Genomic DNA, 24,639 nt, shown 5'->3' with positions numbered 1-24,639 from the left:
TGCCACGTATCCCTTGAGTGCATAATGGTGTAAGGAATTCTCATCTTCATTAATAATTTCTTGATTAGTCTTCTTTATCTTCTTATACCAGCCTCTGCAACCATTTCAGAAAAGGTACCTTTTCGTTGTAACAAATTATGTGGTGTATCATATTCTAGAATCCTTCCTGCATCCAGAACAAGCACTCTACGAAAAAGCAGAAAGATTACAGAAAAATAAAAATTAACTATTCAACTCTATTTTCCAGTCCCACCATGGATCTCTCTAGATAATGGGAACTCTTATTTAGAAGAAATATCATTGCACTAGGTAATTCACTGGTTTCTAAAGCTAGGAACTCCGATATTTTAAAAAGCCTTTTGAAAATGACAGTTTTGCTTAATTGGTAAAAATTCTACAGTATATTCAATTTACTCTAGAAAATTAAGTGGTCTTAATAGTAGCTTATACCTGTATTTTAGCAGGAAAAATGTTAAATTAACTCTGTAATTAGAAGGGAGAAACAGAACACAGGCTATTGATATTTAATTAATGGTACAGATACAAAGATACTAAGGTAAAAAGCATTGGAGTGTAAAATTTAGTAAGTCTGAAAATTGATGCATTTAAGGGAAGAAATTTATTTTTAAAATGGCTTACTAAATCTTACTTACCTCTCTGAATCCATGACTGTATGTAACCTGTGGGCTATAGTTAATATGGTGCAGTTGTAAAATTCTTTTTTGATAGTGGACTGCACCAAGTTATCTGTTTCCATGTCAACAGAAGCTGTCGCCTCATCTAGGACTAGGATTTTTGTCTTTCGTAGCAGAACACGGGCCAGACAGACCAGCTGCCTCTGCCCAACACTGTTAAAAATACATTTGAGAAGGTCAGGTCAGACACACTGAGGAAGGGGAGAACAACATAAAGCTGAGATTACTGTGGAGCCTACCTGTTCTATCTTTGTTAACAACACTTTATATTTCTGAAAAAAAAAAGTTGAATATGTTCATCCTGTTTTGGAAGTTTTGATTTCTTCTCATTCAGCATACCAATAATAGTTCAGGTGTGACTTTTAAACACCTGTGGATGCACTTTGTAGCGTAAACCTAGTCTTGCCTTCAGCTTCTATATTCACATTACAACGGGGACTCTGAATAAGCCAGACTGAATACTAAACCATTTTCATAGAACCACAGAATCATAGAACGGTTGAAAAGGGGTTGAAAAGGACCTTAAAGATCATCTAGTTCCAACCCCCCTGCTGTGGGCAGGGTTGCCAACCACTAGAGCAGGCTGCCCAGGGCCCCATCCAGCCTGGCCTTGAATGCCTCCAGGGATGGGGCATCCACAGCTTCTCTGGGCAACCTGTTCCAGTGCCTCAACACCCTCCCAGTGAAAAATTTCCTCCTAATATCTAACCTAAATCTCCCCTCTCTCAGTTTAAAACCATTCCCCCTTGACCTGTCACTATCAGCCCCTGTAAATAGTCGCTCCCCCTCCTGTTTATAGGCTCCCTTCAAGTACTGGAAGGCCGCAATGAGGTCCCCCCAGAGCCTTCTCTTCTCCAAGCTAAACAAGCCCAGGTCCCTCAGCCTTTCTTCATAGGAGAGGTGCTCCAGCCCTCTGATCATCTTAGTGGCCCTCCTCTGCACCCATTCCAAGAGCTCAACATCTTTCTTGTGCTGGGGACCCCAGGTCTGGACACAGTACTCCAGATGGGGCCTCACAAGAGCCGAGTAGAGCATTTTTAACAATGTTCGGTGTTAAAGTTTGGATACTCCTATGTTAGCTGTGGTGTATACCTCCTAGAAACTTCCTCCTGAAAATGATCTGTCAAAAAAATTCAAGTTGATATTCAGTACGCTCCATTTGAAACCTGCCCCTTTGCTGCTGAAAGCTTCAGAATTTGTCACCTAGAGCTTACAGTCCTTTCATTTCAAGCATCGCCCTGCTTTACATTACTATGGGTTAAAATTTTACAGGAAAAAAATGAGTTGCTTTGCCTAAGCAAATAAAGGTAAGGAATAAGCTGTCTGCACTTTTGCCTTCTTTCCAGGTTTGGTGTTCTTTGCACTTGTTTTGTTTTAGTTTAAATAAACGAGCACTTTTCTATCAAAATCTAATTAGGCGGTGCATGAATGCACCCCACCCTGCCTTTACACCTACTCATATACTTGAGCTGAAAATAGGCTACTTCTTTGGCTTCCCATACAGCACAGGCCACAGGACTTCATACAGTTGTGATCAGTTCACCACCTCAAAGAAACTCATACTACCAGAATAATTCTACTTAGAATTACAGAAGTATAATTTCTTTACTGATACTTTCTGATGTAAATTTTCTGGAAGGAACACACAAATTTACAGTACCAGAAAGTAACTGCAATAGCACTTTCTTGTTTACGTACCTGAGATTTTCACCACCTTCTGAAATCTCATGAAGGAGCTTCTTTGGGAGTGATTGAACAAAATCCTTTAAGTCACACAGTTCCAGTACCTCCCACAGTTCAAGATCAGAGTGTTTTCCAAGTGGATCCAAATTGGACTGCAGTGTCCCAGAAAACAAGATGGGGTCCTAAATAACAGCAGAATGTGAGTACACAATTCCAACACATACCTAAAACAGTCTGACATAAATTCTTACATTGACATAGGGAACTGGGACAAATAATTTTGGAAATTAAGCTTTCAAGGGAAATTGTAACATTTTGAAGCTGGTGGATGAAAAGACAAAAATCACTTGGGGTCTCAGTGTGCTCTGTTCTTCATTAATGTGAACTGTAATGAGCGTAGATTACTTATGCATTGTCTGTGCTACTGGTTCTATGGCTGGCTAAAGACCTGCCCAGCACCAGGCAACTGCAACAACATATGAGTTGTTAGTATTGTCAAATTTGTGAAGCACTGGATACTACATTCATAAGCACTGTTAAGAAAAATTAGAAGGCTATGATTGTAAGTCAAATATTCTTAATATCCTACAGGAAAAGTGACATATTCAGCAATAATAACAAAAGCATTTATTGCATAAATGTTTATTCAGTGAGCATCTGTACACTGAATACAGCAGAGGATGTCTGAAAAAGTACACATAGACATGCCAGGATGCCTATGGATCACATCCAGCACTTATGAGTGTAGAAACAACCATTCAGTAGTTATGTCTAAATGGTTTTTGGATGCACAGAAAAGCCTTTTTCTTAAAAATGCAAAATTAAGAAGTCAGTACTTGACAATATATGAATACCCGCACAGATTTATAAACAGAACTGATGTTTTTAGAGGCGGTGAACAGACACCTTGATTAAGTGCAGACACAGCTGTTGTGACCCAATAGGTAGACTATAAAAGGCCAACAACATTCACTAGCAAATTACATGCAAGTGGAACAGTGATAATTTTGAGTGAGCTAGGTGATCAAAAAGGACTGTTAAAATGGTATGAAGTCTTGTGCATATTCTTCATCTAAACTTCATGTTACTTGCATTAGAACATCATTAATGTAATTTGCAAATCTGTACTTTAATATGACTGTTAAAAACTCTTTGTATGAGATATATTTGACTGATCTGAGAAAGTCTGTGCACAATGAACGCTTTGGTATTTTGCCATGCCCCTTCTTCTGTCCCAGACTTTTGTCTTCATCCAGTTCCATTCTCCCAACCTACACAGTTCAACACTACAGACTCCAGCTACTCCCCACAAACTCCAGTCTGCATTTTTCTACCCTTCCAGTTCTAGTTTCCTTGTCTGATTCCAGCTTGTTCATTCACTGAAACTTGCTGCACCTCTCTCAATTTTGTTGTCTTGATGTGGATCCAATATACTCCATTCACAGTAAATCAGACCTGCAACTGCAGCTGAGAAAATACTGTGTAACTTACAACTGTCAGATGTTGTGCAGATTCGTAAAGTATTAGCTGCCTAAAACAAAAAAAGAATGTTACAACCTAGCATGTGTGAATTGTTGTGTTTTGAAGTCCTGCAGCATAATCAAATTTCGTTTAGTATTGTCATTTCTGACCCAAAAGTTATATAAAAAACTGTAATTTTGTCATTCCCCTGAGGAAATATATTTCTCAAAGGAAAAGCAGCCAAGGATTCGAGGGAAGTTTTTCCTATTCAGCTCATTTTTGGAAAGACCCAAGCTATATTGGCTTAAATATTAGCCTCATCTCCATTCACAGTCTACAGTAGAGACACACGGTAAATATTACCACGGTTAAAGCTCCAGAAAAGATAGAAAAACTAAACAGACCTTCCTTTGGAAAATCTCAGATAAATTAATTATAGGTGACGTTAACATCACCCATGCACAAAAATGGTTTTATGAACAGCAGTCAGGGAACAAGCAAAAAGTCTTCAGGTGACCATTAAATTTGTGTTCTAGGTTTTACTTTATGCTAGAGCATTTCAATGTAAATCAGTTTACCAGCATGAACACAATCCTAATGGTATGTGAACTAATCTTGAGTTTCCTGCCCTGTTCTGAAGTAAAGCAGGGACATAGCAGATTAATTTAAATACATATTACATGATTTGTGTACACATCACTTTATTCCCTACATTCTTCAGACATCATTGGAGTTATTTTTAAATACTTTTGCCTTCAGGTGGGACTTGAAAACACTGTATGTAGCTATACACATACAGATTCTGGAGAACATAAGTTATTCTAGCTAAGACTGTAAAACTACACCTGGCATAATAAAACCTAATGTCTTACATGTGGTCTCCCTGTTTTGAGGCTTCTTCCATATAATTGCCAACATGCAGTTGTGACATTTTTCAGTATAGCATTATGCCAGCAGTACTGAAGATTACTGTCTAATCAAATAGCTAAGATTCTCAGAAATTCAATTCTAAAACCTGATAGGCCATGACAGTGCCTGTTTTCAAAGATCAGTAAAATTCTGTTGGAGTTTTATGCCTCTCTCTTGGCAGCCTATGGACTTTGGGGCTCTACTTTCTCCAAAAAAAAAAAAAAAAAGTCTCTCTGTTAGTTCAAAAAAATAATGGTTATCTCTAAAACACATCTCACCTGTGGTATAATGTTAAGATTTCCACGTAGGTCATGGAGTCCAATAGTTGATATGTCAATTCCATCGATTATTATTTTGCCTTCACATCCCTCTAGAACTCTAAACAAGCAATTTGTGAGTGTTGATTTACCAGCTCCTGTTCTTCCAACAATTCCAACCTGAAACAGAAAATTTTCTGATAAAGACTATAACTTTCCATGCTTCACATTCTATATGAAAAAAATGATTAGTGAATTCAGTTTAAACTTTCAGTTCAAAACTTCAGTTTCTTTCACCAACATGCAATCCTATAGGTGGACAAAACTGTTTAAAACTCACTTTTGGAATATTCACAATCACACATCTCCCTCAGAAGCTGTACAACCTACACCTGGTTCAGTGGGAATCCTTTCCTTTTCCCCTCCCTTTTGTCTAGCACCCCTCGGCTCAAAACAATGACTCTAAACTAGGTCTCCCTTGGTGTTCCTTGATCCCAAACTCAAAGTTGATTAGCACTAATCTGGCAGCATTTCCTCTACATAAATATTCATCACAGTGGACAAGATCTTCCTTAAAACTGCCAAATTCCTAAACCATTACCTCAGTTTCTTACAAGGATAAGAATTTCTAGATAGTAGGAGAAAATACATTTCCTTTTTTTTCATTTGTATTTTCTTTAATGTCTTATTCACTTAACATCTTCCTTGTTCAACATCATCTTGCTATTTAAGTAGAAAGCTGGGAATCAGAATAATATACCTCTGAGTTATTTCTTATTATATACAGTACCTTCTCTTTACTCTGTGTCTGAAAAGAGACATCATTCAGGGCTAAACCAAGACCTTTCCTGTACTTAGCCTTGTAGTTAACAAACTCTATTATTCCTCTATCAGGCCATCCCATTGGTGGTCTTTTTGACATTATCCATGGTTCCTGGAATTAAAACCATTGGTATTTCAGTATATGACAGTAAAAATGTTACAAGTTAATAAAAACATTAGGAAAATTGTTTATACTTTTAAAAATCCCAGCATGTTTAAGATAACTCCAATGCAATATAAGGGAAGGAGAAGCTACTTTCACGAACACTGGGCAGAAACATTCCAATTGAGTTTTTTAGGTGTTTTAGGGTTGGGTTGTGTTTTTTTTTTTAACAACATTGATACATCAATTTAAAAGAGTAAGCTCAGTTTAATTGGGTAGTTGCTAATAGTCTGGTATCTGTTCCATCAATCGACAGGAACTGAATTTAATCTGATGCCTAATCTCCCACGTATTTAAAAAAAGCATATTTTATGAGAAACATTTTGTTTTAAGGAGTAGGAGAGAACAGAAAGATGTGAACAAAGGTTAAGAAACAGAAACATGGGGGAAGGATAAAGAGAATGAAGATGGAGAAGAGAGTCTTGTTTCCAAGACAGACCACGGCTCTTATGCCTCTGTACTTGACATGGGCACTACTTTCAGAAAAGCACAAAAATCAAGGCAAATCAGTTTGAAACAAATGTCTCTGCAGACACGAGGTAACAGTTAGGGGTCTGACAAGACTCTCTTCCCCTCTTAAAATGCTCCTCTTGGTGGCACATAGCACAGAGAGTTCCCCTGAGCTATAGCTGCATTAGTCTTACTACAAAGTTTATTGCTAAGAAGGATGCCAAGAAATTTACTTGTCAAAACAGAAATAAAACTGGTATGACTATAAATGTAATTAAGAAGGTACATATTATTCACAGTGTAAAAAAAAAAAAAAGAGAATATTTAATAATGAATTATAACCTGCTGTTACCACTGACCAATATTAAAGTAAATCTAAGTAGTCATTTTCTATGCATATAAAGTAAATATTCAGGAAGAACGCTCACCATTTCAAGAATGCTCACCTCTTTATCCATTTTTGCATATTCACAAACTCTTTCAATTGAAACTGCATTGGTCTCGATTTCACATGCTTTACGCACCCAAAAATTTAGACTCTGAATTATCTGGGAAAATAGTTACATCATAGGATGTAAAAATTTTACTCTACTAGAATACAGCATACTGATTTCAAAACTTACCCTGAATTTAATCATCTCATAAGCTTGATGCTTAATCATGGAAGCCAAAAAGTGTATAGAAAATTACAGCACACCAAATGAACTATCACTTAGAAAATCACCGATCTCCGTGTTCCTCTGAGAACTTCTTAACTGCTTTCAGACAGACCAATGGCTATTGTAATTTTCACTAACATACCAGCTCCAGAAATCTGAAACTACTTCAGGATCAACAGAAAATGCACAGAAACTGTATGATATGTTGAAAGGAAAAACATATATGGCTCATACTGTGGGTACATTATTGCACCCACAGTAGGTAAAGTAAGCTAGCAATACAGAACAAAGAATATGTAATAGTGATATTTATCTGGTCTCTCATGTCTGCCAAATTTGTCATCTTCAAGTACTGGAAATGATTCTGCAGACAAAATTGGTACCACTTCCATCGTACCAATTCTGTGGTTAAATATTCCCACTTCTATAGGAAAAAAGTAAGCCAAAAGAATTCTTAGAGTCAACCACTTTGAGATGCTGTCTGTAACTACATAAAGAACGGTGTCTATTTGACATCAGGTGAAGGTGAAAAACCGTACAGTACCTGTGACTGTCATCACCAAGTATATGGTGATATCAAGGAGATTGTTCTATCTCTGAATAATAGAAAATGGAGCACTTGTGAGTTGGGGGTGATGTGGATATACCATGACAAGTAATTGTCTATATATATGTTTTTTTTGTACTTCTAGTCATTAGTATCTGCCAGCTGTGTTTCTGAAGCACTTACCACAGTGAGAATCTGGAAACCACTAGGTTTCTAAGCATCATAAGATCAGAGAAACTTGGATGCTTTGTTTGTGTATAAGTAATATTTAAGATTTATTTTAACTAGCAACTTATCAATACAGTTTACCTTCCTTCAAGACACAGTTCAAATGTGTCTCTCACATACTACTTTTACAAGGACAATGACAAAGTAAGTAATTTTAGTAAACTTTTAAATAAGCATTCCCACATAATGTTCAGCATGTGAGCAAGAACAAGAAATCAAATGTGAAGTATAGTTGTACATGACCAGTCTTCTTATTTAGTTTAAGAAAACACTTAACAATAAACTATACCTACTTTCATTAACTTGATTTTTAAATACGTTTTAATAATTATTATTTCACCTAAATTCAGAAGTGGGAAATAATTAATGTGAAGCTTCCCAGAATTAATGGAATTCAAAGGAAAACTCTGTTCTGCCCATGGGATCTAGTTACATTGATACCACAATGTATAATCACCTACTCAGCTTCATTGTATGTGTTCTTTCCTTTTCATATGCAATGTGGTAGTAGTAAAAAATGTATACTATTACTTACATTTAGAGCATATGTTATCGATAAACCCACTGTAGAAGAACTCACTGTATTTCCAGCCAGTACTACAAACAGTGCAGCAAAGAACACCATTACATTTCCCAGAAATTCAAGCCTGACAGATAGCCACCTGTAGTAAATCAAGGCAAAGAAAAAAGTTAATTACATACAGAATTTTTTACAGTATAGTAAGCATATTGCTAATATAATGACTCTTTGAGATCATTATATTAGCAATTTACCCATTTTACAAAAGAGATAAGTGCTACCATTCCTATTTTAGAGATGGACTGTGGAGGGAATATGACATATCTAGAACTTCTAGCACTGCTAAAAACAAAATGCAGGTCTCAACTCCTGGCTAGCACTCCCTTCACTCCTCATACTGCTTTCCTACTCTTCCTATCTGGAAAAATTCAGGTATACGACTGAAAACCAGAACTGAAAATCTTCTTGCTATTCTCTGCCTGTAACTGAACTGAATCACAAAGAAAGGAGAGGAAATGGACTTACTTCCTTGAACCCAAGATTCCACCCTCAAGACCTACCTGGTGCCTGTAGGTACAGACACCAGGATACTTCCACATGAACCACTGAAATATAAATTTGATTTGTTCATGAACCTGTAAGAGAAACTGTTAGTTGAAATGTAGCAAAGTTCATGCTCATGACCTATTGGTAAACTTTTTTTTTTAATAGCCTCATCCCAGACAGCATATGCAGATTTTCTATAAACCTGCTAGTTTCTGGTATGTGAAGAAGAAATCATCCTAGTGCTTAGACACAATCTATGCATTCATTACAAAGAGTGGTGGATAAATTGTTCTTCTCCTTCTGTTTCTCAGTGGGTCTATTCTGACTAAAGGTAAACACCCAGTTGTAGAATTCTACACGTGAAGGTCTCAGTCACAGATGCAGAACTGCTGTAAAGTACCTGTTTGAGATGACATTGTTGTAGAAGTAAACTAAGTTCTCATACACAACATCATTATTTTTTCTAATGAATCTCTCTTGGTGTCCAAATGCTCGAACTGTTGATCGCCCTACAAGAGTCTCACTGAAGTGGGAGATCACAGGAGAATGTGATGCTCCTGCTAGCCGTCGAATTTGTCGAGAACTTGCTATGTAGTATCGCTAATAAAACAGTGCAGACAAAACAGAAATTTTAAGTTGATACAGTTTCTTTACATTGTTGAAAATATTTGCTATATTTATTTACAGTTAAGTAATCTGTTAAGTAATTCCTGTACATTTTGAACATGAAAAAGTTGGAAGAGTCTACACAGAAAAAAAGCTATTCACAAACTGCAGAAAAAAAATCTATCTCTTGGAACACACCAATGTTGTAATGCTGACATAACTGCAATATATAAATTACTGAAAAGGTTAAAATAAGAGAACATTATTTCCAAATTCTATAGAAAATGTGCTATACCACAAGAGGTATGTATCAACCAACTAAAACTTCCATGTAAACTTTCAACTTAGAATGTCCCGTTTCTTTCTCAGATGAAAGTCAGCCTTTATTTTTTCAATGTAATGATTTCTGCATTTAAATTCCTTAGCAGAGACTGAATCCAGGCGCTCTATTCCTTCCTCTGTATATTTATTTTAAGGATCTTTTAAGGTCTTTAATGACAAACCATACTTTGAGCACTGAGATACAGGAATGTAGCCATTAGTCTTTCTGAAACATTACTTTTTGGTTTTTCTAGTGTAACTGACACCCTAGACAAAAAATAGCACAGGTAGTTTAGGCATAATTCTAATTTACATCTGCTGTTTCAGGGTTACCCTCCAACAGCTTTTAACTTTCTCTGTAATATACACCCCATTTTTTCAGGTAACTTCATCAAATTCCTTGGTAGGATCTATATCAATATTGTATCTTCCTAAGAAAAAGGAAAATAGAAAAATGTTAAGTTATTAAAAGTTCCCAGGATATATTACAGGATATATTCAAGAAGTGTTCTAATTTTCTTTTTAAGAAGGCCAAAGGTCTTTTCTGAAAGCAATTTCAGATGTGTTCTGTATATATGTATCATAGAATACAGAACACATCTGAAATTGCTTTCAGAAAAAAACCTACATATATATATATATATTTTTTTTTTCACAGTAAGGAATAATATAAGCCTGTATCCTTGATTGTTTTGGACATTTCAAATACATACATCTAGAAATCCTTATAAAAGCTTAATGAACTTACTTGGATAGTAAAATAAAAGTATCCCAGGGGAATAACCACCAGTATGAATAGGGGTGAGGCAGATGTGATAACTAGAATGGTTCCAATAACATCTAGTGTACAATTTAGCCAAGTTCGTAAGTAGTAATGGAAACGTAAGTCCACTATAAATAAGTCCTGTAACAATGCACAGAAGAATAAAGGTTTTGTGAGTAAATTTTACCAAAAACTTCGAGAAAGCATCCTTTAAAAATGCAACCAAACTAAAATATCTTGAGTAAAAGTAGAATCCCCCCTGATTATATGCTAATGAAATGTATTCATATATCATTATTATTTGTCTAAAAGTGAAATAGTCATAATAGCTTTTAGACTACTCTGTATGTCAGAGAACAGGCTCAGAGTGTGTGAAGCCAGAAAGAGACAGCTCTTGCTATTTGGCTACTCAATACTAATAAAGCATATCAGACTGAAAAGGAGGCCAGGATTTCAAATACTAACTCTTGCATACTTCCATTAATAATTCTAGAAGTGTACTGAAATATTACTTATCTCTTACTATACATGTTAGAGCTTTTTCAAACCCAATTTATAATATATTGCTACCAAAGACTAGGGGCTTGAGTGAAACTTAAATCAACTGATCTTTTATTCTGTTACACAATCACTCCTGGGTCTCTTCTAGAGACCACAGCAATCAACAGTCACTGTATCTGAAGTAATCAGTAATGCGTTGCAACAACCTAGTTACGGTGAGAGAGGAAAGTATTACAGTCATAGTAAATAACTACAAAAATAAAAAATAACATTTTTATGTTAATATGTTTTACTTTAATTCTATATACTCCTGAGAATGTGAATTCAATGTATTAATTGGTTTTGACAATAACATTTGATTCTGATATGCAATATACTATTGAAGAAAAATACAGGTTTTTTTTAAAACATATCAGGTTTAGGTCTGGTAAACTTGTTGCACTGCAGGAATGGTCTTTGAGAAATGGCCTAATAATCCTAGATAAGGTCTATACAATTTCTATTAATACCATGTTTTGATGATTTTGTAAGAAAATAGCTTGAGACAGTTCTTTAAGTTTCTATGCACTGAAACATCTTTCTGTTGCTAGATTCACTTACTTTGATACCTTTAATTTTTAAACAACACTAAGCAGAATTAAATCTGTAGTCACTCAAGCTTCATTTTCATAAAATGGAAAATACGCATGATTTTTCTCTTTACCTTTGTGAATCTATTGATGATCTGACCAACTGGATTAGTTTCAAAATGCTGCAGAGGAAGGTGCAATACATTGTCTAACAGCTGATGATGCAATGCCCGAGAAGCAGACAGGGATCCCCTGGTGAGAACATAAGCAGCGCAGCTAACGAGAAGACCTTGTGAATGGATAAATTAAAAGACAGTATAAATGGAGAGGGAAAGGAGATAGAGCTTGTTGCTGTCACTGTTTTCTACCACAGTAAGCAATCCAACAATCGCACTTCATATCTTAGTTTTACAAATGTACATATTTGTATTTTGTTGATACATCTTGCTACTTTATAGGTACGTTTCTCCTGCAATTAAGTATCTCATGCTAGCATGCCACTACACATCAATGTTGATTTCCTTCTGCACTGAGATGCCAACATAACTTCATTAGGTTACGTTCGGATGTTCCAAGAATTCACAGAAGTATCACAAAATTAAATAGCACTTTCTTGTGCATGTCTGTATATCTCTTCGCATCTCTTCAAGTTTAATTATTATACTGTGTTGCATACAATTTTATTCATGAAACAACCAGCATTTCTTTACTAATACACATTCACGCAGATCAGACTTGGCAAATGGAGAGAAAACAGTCATAAATGCTTATTCTTGCCTTGTATAAATCCCAGAAGCCCATAGATATGAAGTTTATAGTTTTGTGATTGTTTCCATTCTGTAAAATCACCAACTTTTGCTGTTTCTGTGGTCCAGGTGCTAAGCCACAGATTTTGTGCAATGGCTAGAACATTTTGTCCCAAATAAGCAGCTATGGTTAGCCACATCCATCGCCAGCCGAAGGCTTGGAGGTATTTCAAAACAACCAACATTTTCACCTAAATATATATAAAAAATATATATATATAAAAGGGACTTGCTCTTTAAATCGTTATCATTGTTGAAGGCAAATACACATTAAATAATAGGAATTGGATACATTAAATTCAGAACAAATCTAAATAATTTCTTAATTAAATTGAATAACTTAGGTATATAAAATCATACTGTAACAGCTTCCTCTCCCACTACACTCTGCTTTTTTAATGATATATATCACGGGCAACCTTGCTTGGTGAGACTTAAAAAATCTTATGTACGTAGATTACACAAAACAATAACCAAACAAAAACAAAATAAAAACCCAACCAACCAACCAAACAAGGGTGCAATTCCTGGGCAGTTTGTATGAAGCAAATCTTACTCTATTCACCAGTGGAACCAGAAACTTTAGAACTGCCACTCTGGGCTACTAGAGACAAGGAAATCAGTGTCAGCTTAGTGTCAGCTTAGCGTCAGCAGGAGAAAGTTCTCATCCACGGTGTAGATGAGGACTAATGGGGCCAAACTCAGCTAGGCCACTTGAGAGGTAGAACTGGTAGGAGCAGAATTATGACAGATTCTTGCATTTCATTACAGAGTTGGAAGTGTAATGAGCTCTAGTTGGCACAAACTCTTCTGTCTCTTATGCTAACTCTTTTTTTTCAAGTGCCTATTTCTACCATCTCGTTAGAAATTCATACCTTCTTCCCCTCTCCACCTCCCCATTCTTATTTTTAATCAACTATAGCTTCCTAGGAAGTTTTGACCTTCTCCACACTGTTTCACTTGCTCTTTTCCCTCTCCCTAGCAACTGGCAGACTTTTAAAGTGTGCTTCTAATATAAAACTATATTGCAGCAGTATTACCATGTGAAATTTCTAGTCTCTTCTCCAGCACACAGGCATTTAAGCTTCCTAAAGGTAAGACAGACAGAATGTTTCTCTAACTGAAGTAAAAGCTTTTTTAATCTTCTTCTTTCTTAAATATGCAAAACAGACTGGACCTAAATGTAATATGAAAATATAGCCAGTAGCAGATCATCAAAATAGAAAATTTCAGGCCACATACTTAGAAATTGGTAAAAACCTGTAAGATTTATTTTAAATTCAGTAATGGGATGTCAGGCAACCTTAACAAGAAACAGAAAAAATGCAACTGCAAAATAACACATTTTTATTAAAAAAAAGGTCAAAGCCTTTTCCAGTAGTGATACTTACGCCACCAGTGGCAACCTTTTCCTTATTGTTAGTGAGTATTTTCCACTGATCAAAGGAAGAACTGCAAACATACATTTTAAAATCTTACTGTGAATCTTCATACAAAGAATATATACATTTATTCCTAAGCAAAAATGGATACTATAACATCTTGCAAATTTTCCTGTGGAGGCCTGAACTGTTCTCAGCTGTTCTATTTCTGTTTTTAGAATAACATTATGGTCAGAAGACAACACTAGGTATGGCCTTTTCATTTCTTGTATAATTCTGTGTAGGTAAAACAGCTTGCCCTGCATAGGCGTCAGCTAAAGATGTAAGACCACCCTCTTCTGAGGCATATAAGTGTGTTGCAACTTGGGTCTCAACTCTTGTCTGGGCCCACGATTAGGGCTTACTATTTGACACATACTAATACTCCTGGACCAGGGCGGTTAAGCTTAAGTGTCCTGCATTGTCTGAACTTGCTAGGTTGAGTTTCTTCTACTTCATCTTTGCACTATCTTCTATGACTGCAAATATACCACTACAGTGCTTTACAATTTGATTTAAAAGGTCATTCAATGATCTGGAAGCCTAGAAGTTTTCTTAAAGGCAGGAAAAGACAAATCAATGTTACAGGGGAAAAACAAAGAGCATAAACAACTTCTTAATACATCAATAAGTCAAATTGCTGCCAGGGAATTGTGGGTGCATCCACATCAGCAACTTCAGCTGATCTTCTGAAAGTTCCCTTAATTCTTGCTTAATGTACTTTGGTTCACACAGTGAAGCGGCCCATGAACTAGACCTCTTGAATTCATGCAGGACATTAACCGCATTTTCTTTTGTGTAAAGCAAAAGCAGAAGATGAGCTCCAGATAGACGCTCTCCATCCAACTTGTAATGGGCATTCAAGCTTAACCCATGTTGCCACTGAAGGACAGTGGCACAGCCTTCAACACTTAGAGTTGTTCTAGCATTGCATCAGCTAAGCTGTGACTGATCTTTTTTTTAAATAGTTACCCTTTATGTTTCGGCAGTTCTCTTTGTTGCAGACTCTTGCCTGGTTGGCCCTCTTCTTTTGAAGAACTCACTATAATAGAAAAAAATAACCAAAACAGAAAAATATTTTCAATATTATACCATGAGTAGACAGGTACAGCACAAGAAGCTACAAATAAGAAAAGGGGGACAAAATGATGAATGGGATACTTAAATTATGAACTCCTTAAGTCAACGTAGTCTTGGGACAGCTGCTTCACATGACAGACACATTTAAGACCAAATGCTAGAACTATGACAGCAAGTAAATCTCCTCCATGAGCCTAAAGTCTCTTTGGAATTCCATTCTTGCTTAGTGAAAGTATTAGTATCCCTGCAAATATTACAATCAGTGTTTATCTCAAAGTATTCTTGCATCATGACTTGAAAACCAAGCTTGCTCTTGTGTGTTAATGAAAGGAGTCAACATTTTTTGTCTTCCAGGAACCGATTTTTTTCTTCTTTTTCTTTTTTTTATATTTGATATTTTTGTCAACAGACGTATTAAGACAAAGATATGTTTTTCTAAATCCATCCATCCTGCTGATTTCTGCTGTATAATTTTGCATCATAACACATTCCATGTTACTTTCATTCCCCTTCCTTCTGTTACTCTCCATGAATAATACAGGTCCCCTTACACTGCTACCTCACATTTTCATCCCAACATAGCTGTCTCAAGGCTGTCCACTGCTGCCTTTTGCAAATTTGCTGTTCTGTCTTTCCAGTCCTCCCTCTCAACCCCAGCCAATATCTGTGAGTGCTGTCTCCAGCATAGGGCCTGAATTAATAAACCCACCAGATCATGCATTGTACTATTACAGAGTTAGAGTTGCTAAGCTAGCTGGAAACCAGCGTTGTAAACATCTGCAGTCACTTATCTGCTAGAGGACACTTCTGTGTCATGTGGAGAGATTCCTTCTCTCAAAATTAAATAACCAAAATTAATCTCCTCTTGAAGTACATGAAAACAGGTCAAACAGACTGCATTGTCAATGTATCTATTTCTTTCCCAAAACTCTAAAAAGAGCATGCATTGAACAACTCAGGTACAGACACAAGGCGAGTCCCAATCCATGCAAATTATTTGTAAGTATGCTTTTTTAAGGTACTATGAAGTATTTGTTTGTTAGTGCAGTCTATTGGCTGGAAGTATTTCATACTAGTACTAAAAGTTTAATTTATTTTTTTTCTCCTAAAAATGGACCATATTCTCCTACTCATGTTGTGCTCCATAATTACAGCAATCTAAGGTGATAGATATGGGAAGCATCCAACATAAACCAGGACAAAATTGCTGACACTGCAAGATTAATTTGAAATGTCCATAAATTATTTATTGGGTGATAAATCCTTAGCAGAATCAGCTAACTTTACCAGGTAATTAATACAGTGTGTAAAAGCAGAAGACAACTGCATAAGGCAGCTTTATCTTACATTCATTAGTTGAAAGAGTAAACCATTTGATCTCAAGACATTAATGCCTGAAATTTTTTTCGGTTTCTAACCTATAATTTATAACCAAAACATAGACAGGAATGCTCTACATTTTCCAGCAATTATTCTATTAATTTACAGGAAAAGGAGAAGGAATATTTTGAGAAGCTTGAATGAAAAGAAAAAATACTAAGCAAACACAGTACAGAAGTTTTCTCACCTTCTGTTGGGGTTATCTCTTCACTTGTACGCTCAGCACTGAAGACTTGAATAAGCTGAGCAAAGTTAGCTTTCTTTGAAATGAGTTCTTGGTAGGTCCCCATTTGACTTATTCTGCCCTCTTCCATTACTATTATAAAATCAGTGTGAGGCAGGAGCGTTAAGTTATTGGTTACCAAAATACGAGTCTGAAACAAAATGTTTTCCATTAAAAAGCGTGTATTAAAAGTAGACATGATACTATAATAGCTGGAATGATACAACGGAATTTTTCTGGGATTTTGCTCATTTGTTTATTATTATTATTGTTATTTATTGCCTACTTTACTACATTACTCTTTTAATTGCTGATTGTAATGTCAAACTTTATGCTTATAGCTACTTGCTATTACTTGTACTTACATGTTTCTTAATGTGTATCTTCTGCTCAGGAATGGTTTAGATTAGGTTGTAAAGAAAAGCGGTAGATATTACAAGTTTTAATATACTACATGTAGTTTGATAGTCATCAATATTAAAATCTGCTTGCAAGTCTACCATTACTAGAGTTCTTGCTTCTGCCAGATACCTATAACCCATGGAGTAGGTAAATTAAGAAAAGGGAGAAGGAAGAGAGGGAAAGTGAAAGACAGTTACTTCATAGTAAGCAACATATTCATAATAGTAAGTATTTCATAGTAACATATTAGTTTTGCAGGCATTAACCAGTGTGAATAATCTGTACTAATTCATAACACTGAGCAGAGATTTTTTACAACTTATCTTACCTTCCCACATGAACAGTTTTTAAATGGGAGAATCTATCACTTCTGATTCCACTTCCCCCTAGGAATTTATTTATTCAACAAGAAGCCCTTCTTTCTATAACCTACAGAGGCTATAATCAATTTACTGTCGTGAGGCACCAAGGGTGACCACAAGGGGCTCCACTCTGCCTCCTATATGGAGATCACAGCACTCAAAAACTCCCAGTAAAGAAGAAATGAGCAAGCATTATATGAATCTTTCAGACTCCCAGGTCACGCCAGCTCTCAATCTTTTTTTTTTGTCTGTGCTATGTCTACCCAAATAGGCTTCGAGTTGGCACAATCAGCTGTGCTTTTTATTTAGACTCTTTATTCAGCATAATTTTCATGAACACACTATACAAGAGATGAGCTTTTGCAGAATAACTGGGACTTTACTGTATCTGTTGTACAAAGCATTTCATCCCCAAATTGAAAGGAAGCCACCCTACTTTACCTTATTTTTTAGGAGACCTGAAGGTCCAATTAGCTTCTCAAAAAGATGTTTCCCAACATGCACATCTACAGCAGACAGAGGGTCATCCAGAAGATACAAGTCAGCATTGCTGTACACAGCTCTAGCAAGACTCACTCTCTGCTTCTGCCCTCCACTTATATTGACACCCTAAGAAAAGAAAGCCAAAATAATCCGTATTTAAATATGAAATACTAAAGAAGACCAGTGTATCACACTCAGTCTCATCATTATTTTTTTCAGGTAATCAAAGTAATTTTTATACCAGATCTGAAAACAGAAATATAACATTTGGATTTTCAAGTAATTAGAACAAAGTTTGGAATGTGTTGATTAAATTCCCTCTCCAAAATGGGTAAATGCAACGTACTTTGGAAAATTAAAAAATAATTATTATTTACGGTCATACAGGCAGCTTTACAGCACAGAGGAAACCCTTGGAGAACAGGACAGGGCTGACTCAAACTTCTGTATAGAAAAGAGTAATTTTAAAAATTAATAAGAGTTCAGAGCTTGAACAGAAGTTAAGCTGAAAGTAAGAAAGTAAGGAGTTCGGTTACGGTACTTGGCCGAGCACTGATTAGTCATCAGTGAAAACTGTCAAATAAATAATATATAAAAACATAAAAGCCATAACTTATTGCATCACTTCTGACACCTCAAATTCTCACCCTTTCTCCAATCTCTGTTTGGTCTCCATTTGGTAACTGTTCCAAATCTGGCAGTAAAGCACAAGATTCTAAAACAAGTTCATAGTATGGCTTATTTAGATTTGCACCAAAGAGAATATTTTCCTGTAAACTGTCATTTTGGATCCAAGCCTGCTGAGAAACATATGCCACTGAACCCTAAAAAGAAATGAAAACATTTTTTTACTTGGGTTTTCTGAATATAAAATATATCATTTAAAAATATATTTGAAATTCCAGCTTTACCTCAAAATAACCAGTAATTACTTTCAAAACTTGAGCATTATTAAACTGTTAAAATTTTGACTAAGTCAGGTAATAAAAACAATTATTATAAGAGCACATACTTTGAATAAAACTGACAGAGCTGAGACATATATTGAGTAAAGTCTTTTGGGGAAAGATGTCAGTGAAAAACAGGCATCCACTGTAAGATTTATATGCAGCAAAATGGGTCTGTATTGGGTACATTTCAAAATACAATTTAATTGTATTTTTATATAACATGCTATGGAATGTGTCAGCTGTTAGAAACTGAGGTTACAGGACAGGAACGATAACTGGAAATGATCCTAGATCTTTTCTTATATTAAGATACACACCCTGTGAAAATCTGTTACTTATACAACAAATTGATAATACATACACACTTGTTGGGTATATGCCTTACTTATTAGATTCTACAGAGCTGGTCTTTTTCCCATTGATTACTACTCTCAGATTCAGAACACCTCAACTCCATATTCTTCCCTCATCCTCCAGCAGTGACAGGATACTGTACTAGATTTCCACAGGAGTGGATTCCTGTTCAACACTTATTTTCAAGGCTGAGACACTTTTTTTAATGTTGCCACATCCACTTCCAGCCAGGTTAACTGATATTGTGCTTATCCATTGGTATTTACTGGGTCAACCACTGTAGTCTGTCATCAGAGGTTAACTTCCTCTGTATCTATAACCTACAAAAAAATTCCCTAAACTCTGTTCTGGGATGGAGACTTTTATTACTCTGTGTAACTACAAGACAAGTTAAGCTACAAGGTTTCCTATCACTAGGAGAGCCAGGACCTTAATTCTATCTCTGCCTGAAGTTCAACTTTTCCCTCTATTTCCATATCCTGTATCTTCTTGAAGTTCAACTTTTCCCTCTATTTCCATATCCTGTATCTTCTCTACATACAAGCCATTGCAAGAAAGATGATCATCTTCTACAACAGTTTATAACTGCTCCACGTGGGTCATTTTTGTACAGCTGTTCAAAACCAGCAATCATTAGATGCTTAGGCCCAATATATAACTTAAACACCCATGATTTTTGCACTGAATTATAAAGATGATAAAAAAATTAAAAAGCTTTGCAATCACTTAGACTGAAAGCGAAGAAAAATTGTTACACTGTTAACAAAGTGCCACTGTGTTACTTTCCTTTGAAGATTTAAGAAGCTGGAGCTACCCTTGCCAGTATTTCTACAACCATGAATAGCTGAGGAGGAAAAACTGCACTTTCAAAAGCAGTTCTGCTTAAATTAAGTATTGAGGAGTGGGGCTGGGCAGTGGGAGATGGACAGACAGTCTTACTCTTCTCTGAACTGTTCCTTCAAGTTTCTCCATTTCGCCAAGAATAGCAGAAAGAAAAGATGACTTTCCAGATCCAACCTGTCCCACAACAGCAACTAAAGAGCCTTCAGGAATGCTGACATTCAAGCTGGAAATATTGAGGAAGACAAATTAGTTATCCTCTTTGTAAATACTCCATCATGTATGGGTTGTGGTCACTGCAAGAAAGAAACACTGCCCTCAGAATGATGAGAAATTTGTAATTCAGTTTGCAAATCATTTGACTGTGTACCATTCAGAAACTTGCAATAATGACAAGAATAAATTTATTTGTCTGCAAGTTAAGAGGTTGTGCTTTCATCTGGTCACAATAAAATCAAATGGGAGACAGTCTAACCAATAAGGGGTCTTACTGTATTCTTCTCGGGCCTGTGGTTCACGTTCCATCTTACTCTGACAATCAACGGCTAGACGTCTCATGTAGCATCTACTGTAGCCAATGTGTGATCCCTCTTAAGGAAAAAAATAGCTGTTTGGGTAAATAAAAGCTGCCCTTCATGACCTGCATATTTTGCTGTCAAAATAAGTACAATATGTATTCATAAACTTTAGCATACAAGGACAGACACTTGCTGTATACTGTATATTGTGTATGCTACACTATCTGGATCTAAGTGTGTTCTGACTTGAAGGCTAGTCTGAATCAGAATACACTAAACCCGAACAAAATCTCTATAGGCATCACATTCTGCCAAAGGAGCTCATAAAAATGAGCAAGAAATATCTTACTTTTTTAAGACTGGAAGGCCATTTTTTTCCCAGCGCAAAGAAGCACCAGTAAACCCAACAGCATGATCTGTTATAAAGCAAAGAAAAAAGAGCAGAGTTACCAATCCATCTCTTCAGTTGAGTTTCTTAATGATCATCCATATAAACTCATGATCAACTAAAAATTAATAACTACTGCTTACTTCCACTGTAGTTTGTATTGACATCGTCAGGGTTAAGATCCTCAGCACACAGAAAACCCTCTAAACGGCTCAGAGAAACTTTGGTCTGCAAGACAAAAAAGATATATTTAATATTTATGACATGCCTGTGCTCCCTACATTTTTAAGTAATATTTTAAAAGTTATAGATAATATGGAGAGACAGCTCCCATGACTGGAATGTAGTCATGGGTGGCTATACGCTTTTCAGGAAAGACAGGCCAGCAAGGCGAGGTGGGGGAGTTGCTCTTTACGTGAGAGAGCAACTACAATGTATTGAGTACTGTCCAGGGGTGGGTGACGAGCGAGTTGAGAGTTTGTGGGTGAGAATTAAGGGACAGGCTGGCATGGGTGATACTGTTGTGGGTGTCTATTACAGGCCACCAGATCAGGACGAGGAAGTAGACAAGGCCTTCTACAGGCAGCTGGTAGCAGCCTTGCAATTACAGGCCCTGGTTATCATGGGGGATTTTAACTACCCTGATATTTGTTGGAAGGCCTACTCAGCCAGCCATCTGCAGTCCAGGAGGTTTCTCCAGTGCATTGATGATAACTTCCTGATGCAAATGGTGGATGAGCCGACTAGGAGAGGAGCGCTGCTAGATCTTATTCTCACAAATAAGGAGGGTCTGGTTGAAGCGGTGAAGGTTGAGGGCAGCCTTGGTTGCAGTGACCATGAGGTGGTGGAGTTCAGGATCTCATGTGGCCGTAATAGAATACTGAGCAGAGTAGCAACCCTGGACTTCAGTAGGGCCAACTTCGGCCTTTTCAAGCAATTGCTAGGGGAAATACCATGGGACAGGGTACTCCTGCTTGGTAGTTACAAAGTAACAAAGCATGCTTGACATATCCAATGTTAGAAGATACATAGTTAATCCCTGAATGTCTGGTTCCTCTGACTCAATTAGTTTTCTGTCATAAACCTGTGGTGAAAACACGTTATCTTTTTTTTTTTTTTTTTTTTTTTTAAAGAAATAGCGCAAAAAACCTCTCTCCATATAATGAAGAAAGCCAACATTTTACTGTGAGTGCATCATGAGATGTCTGTCACTGTGCCGTGACAAAGTGAGACGAACTTATGCTTGCGCTAGTCTTTAAGCTATTAGAAGTAAACCTTAGGAAAAGACAAGGTCTTTATCTTACAGTATACTAACCATAAATGAAATCAAATTAGGATGAGTATCTGCTCACAGTGGTCTCCTTCCTTACAAAAAGCTAAGTTGTGTACAAGCTGTGATAGAGTACATTCATGAGCAGCTCACATAATATACTCAAAGTTTTAAAAGCTAGAAGTTTCCAACACATATGGTAACCCTACTGGTGTAACATTAGGACTGAAGGTTGCTGATATGGTATCCTCAGCAGCCCTACTCCTTTTTTTCTCTACTCCCTTCAGTGGTGACTTGATAAAAACAGTATTGTAGAGTCCACAATGGATCTCCCCTACTTGGTACCAAGGGCTCCACTGGTTGAGTGCTTTAAACATGTACAGCCCAAACTGTTCATACTCTATCTTCGGTGGACTATGAAGAAGAGATGTTGAGAGAAGTAGGAGCAGAAATTGAGTGTAGTCCACTGAAGGAAGAAAAGCCAGAAACAGAGAGCTCAGTCACCATTAGGTGTGCTCCACAATTTTCACTCTACTTAAAGGACAGAGAGACAGCCTTTAAACAGCCTTCATGCTCCTTGTTCCATAAAAATACTGTGCAGTTTCATTTCAGTAAAATGTAACTTAAAATAATTAAATGACTTAATCACCCCTAGAAACAGATGAAACATGACAGAATATAATCATCAGCCCTTTATATCACTTGTTCATATTATATTTACCTGGGCTACAGCAGAGATCACAGATGGCAAATCAAACAAAGGCAGCCGTAAAATGTTAAATAAAGAAATAGATGTAAAAACTTTAGTTGCTGTTAAAACATTCTCTTTGTTCAGATGAAAGAAGACTCCAAATGTAGCCAATGAGACCTTTTAAATAAAAAAAAATGAGAAAGATATATCCAGAAACAAAATCACATTATATCTAAAATTTATACACAGATACTATTTTTCATCACATTTGAAAGGTGTAGGTACCTATTTCTGCTCCTATATAAACAGGGACTCTGTAACTGCTGCATATAGAAATTACTGCATAGCTGCAATACTGATTGCAGGAATACTATAATTTGAATAGAAAAAGCATGGCTACTGTGTTTGACACAATGAGATGCACGTGACACTATATGAAATAACTTTCCCATCTAAGGAATTGATTTCTTAATTTTGAAAACACCCCAATATGATGTTTCAGGAAACTTAACTTTTTTTTTTTTTCCTTTTTTCTTGCTATTGCTATGATATTGGACATAAAATAGAATTATTTCCTGCAGGTATTTTTATTTTGACCACTTGGAATATTTTTCAAAAATCTAGTCAGTAGTCATCAGAGAATAAGCTATGCTTTTACACAACAGGTACTCAAGCCTTCAGAGTTACCTAGAAAAGCCTAAATTTAACACCTAAACTAACCTAGGAGCCCCAAGTAGTCCATCCTTGTAGTCCTCCTGAGTTGCCTGCCCCTTACAAAGTTCGTAAACACTTTTTTTTCCCCCTGAGTTCCAGCCAAAGTTCTCTGTTCAGCCAGGCCAGTCTTCTCCTCCAGCTCATCTTTTGGCACACAGGGATGGTCTGCTCCTGTGCCTTGAATACTTCCTTCTTAAAGAATGTACAGCCTTCCTGGACATCTTTGCCCTTCAGGACTGCCTCCCAAAAGACTCTGTCAATGAGGCCCCTAAAGACGCCAAAGTCTGCACTCCAGAAGCCCAAGGTAGCAGTTCTGCTAACCCTCCTCCTTACTTTGCTGAGAATCGAAAACTGTCATTTCATGCTCGCTATGCCCAAGATGGCCTCCAACCATCATATCACCCACAAGTCTTTCTCCATTCACAAAGAATAGGTCCAGTGAGGCACCTTTCCTAGTTGGCTCACTCAACGACTGTGTCAGGATGTTACCTTCCACACACCACAAGAACCTCCTAGACTGTAGCCTCTCCGCTGTATTTCCAGCAGACAGCTGGTAAGTCGAAGTCCCCCAGGAGAACAAGGGGGAGAGATTGTGAAACTTCTCCCAGATGCTTACAGAATACTTCATCTGTCTCTTCATCTTGGTTGTGTGGTCTATAGCAGACTCCCACAATGATATCTGTCTCATCAGCCTTTCCCCTGATTCTTATCCATCAACACTTGACCCTTTCATCACCATTATCAAGCTCTATACAGTCAAAACACTCTCTAACATACAGGGCTATCCCGCCACCTCTCCTTTCTTGCCTATTGCTTCTGAAGAGTTTATAGCCATCCATTGCTGCACTCCAATTGTGTGAGTCATCCGACCATGCTTCCATGATTACAGCTATATCACAATTTTCCAGCTGCACAGTGCCTTCTAAAGAACCACTAAATGACCATCTAAAGAACCTGAAGGTGCACAAGTCCATGGGACCTGATGACATACATCTGCGGGTTCCAAGGAAACTGCCAGATTAATTTGTCAAACCACTATTCATCATATTTGAGAAGT

General features: G+C 36.8%; 1 protein-coding gene across 1 annotated transcript; it reads right to left on the bottom strand.

The window, feature by feature from the left end:
* Positions 1-88: 88 nt before the first annotated feature.
* LOC104469733 (multidrug resistance-associated protein 1-like) lies at positions 89-23,045 on the bottom strand (the record flags this gene model as incomplete). The annotated part of the gene is made up of 20 exons (XM_010084360.1): positions 89-186; positions 654-848; positions 2,394-2,560; positions 5,027-5,185; positions 5,796-5,939; positions 6,887-6,988; positions 8,410-8,536; positions 9,341-9,540; positions 10,616-10,771; positions 11,835-11,989; positions 12,478-12,697; positions 13,898-13,958; positions 14,900-14,969; positions 16,575-16,761; positions 17,816-17,983; positions 18,505-18,681; positions 20,101-20,227; positions 20,869-20,935; positions 21,051-21,135; positions 22,899-23,045. Coding segments are annotated over 20 exons (2,812 nt in total), but the record flags the coding sequence as incomplete, so codon positions are not given.
* Positions 23,046-24,639: the final 1,594 nt, after the last annotated feature.

The sequence above is a fragment of the Pterocles gutturalis genome, unplaced genomic scaffold (genome assembly GCF_000699245.1).
Source record: "Pterocles gutturalis isolate BGI_N339 unplaced genomic scaffold, ASM69924v1 scaffold45315, whole genome shotgun sequence".
NCBI classification, from domain to species: Eukaryota; Metazoa; Chordata; class Aves; order Pterocliformes; family Pteroclidae; genus Pterocles; species Pterocles gutturalis.
The sequence above is the reverse complement of the archived record's forward strand: the minus strand, read 5'-3'. Positions and strand labels throughout refer to the sequence as shown.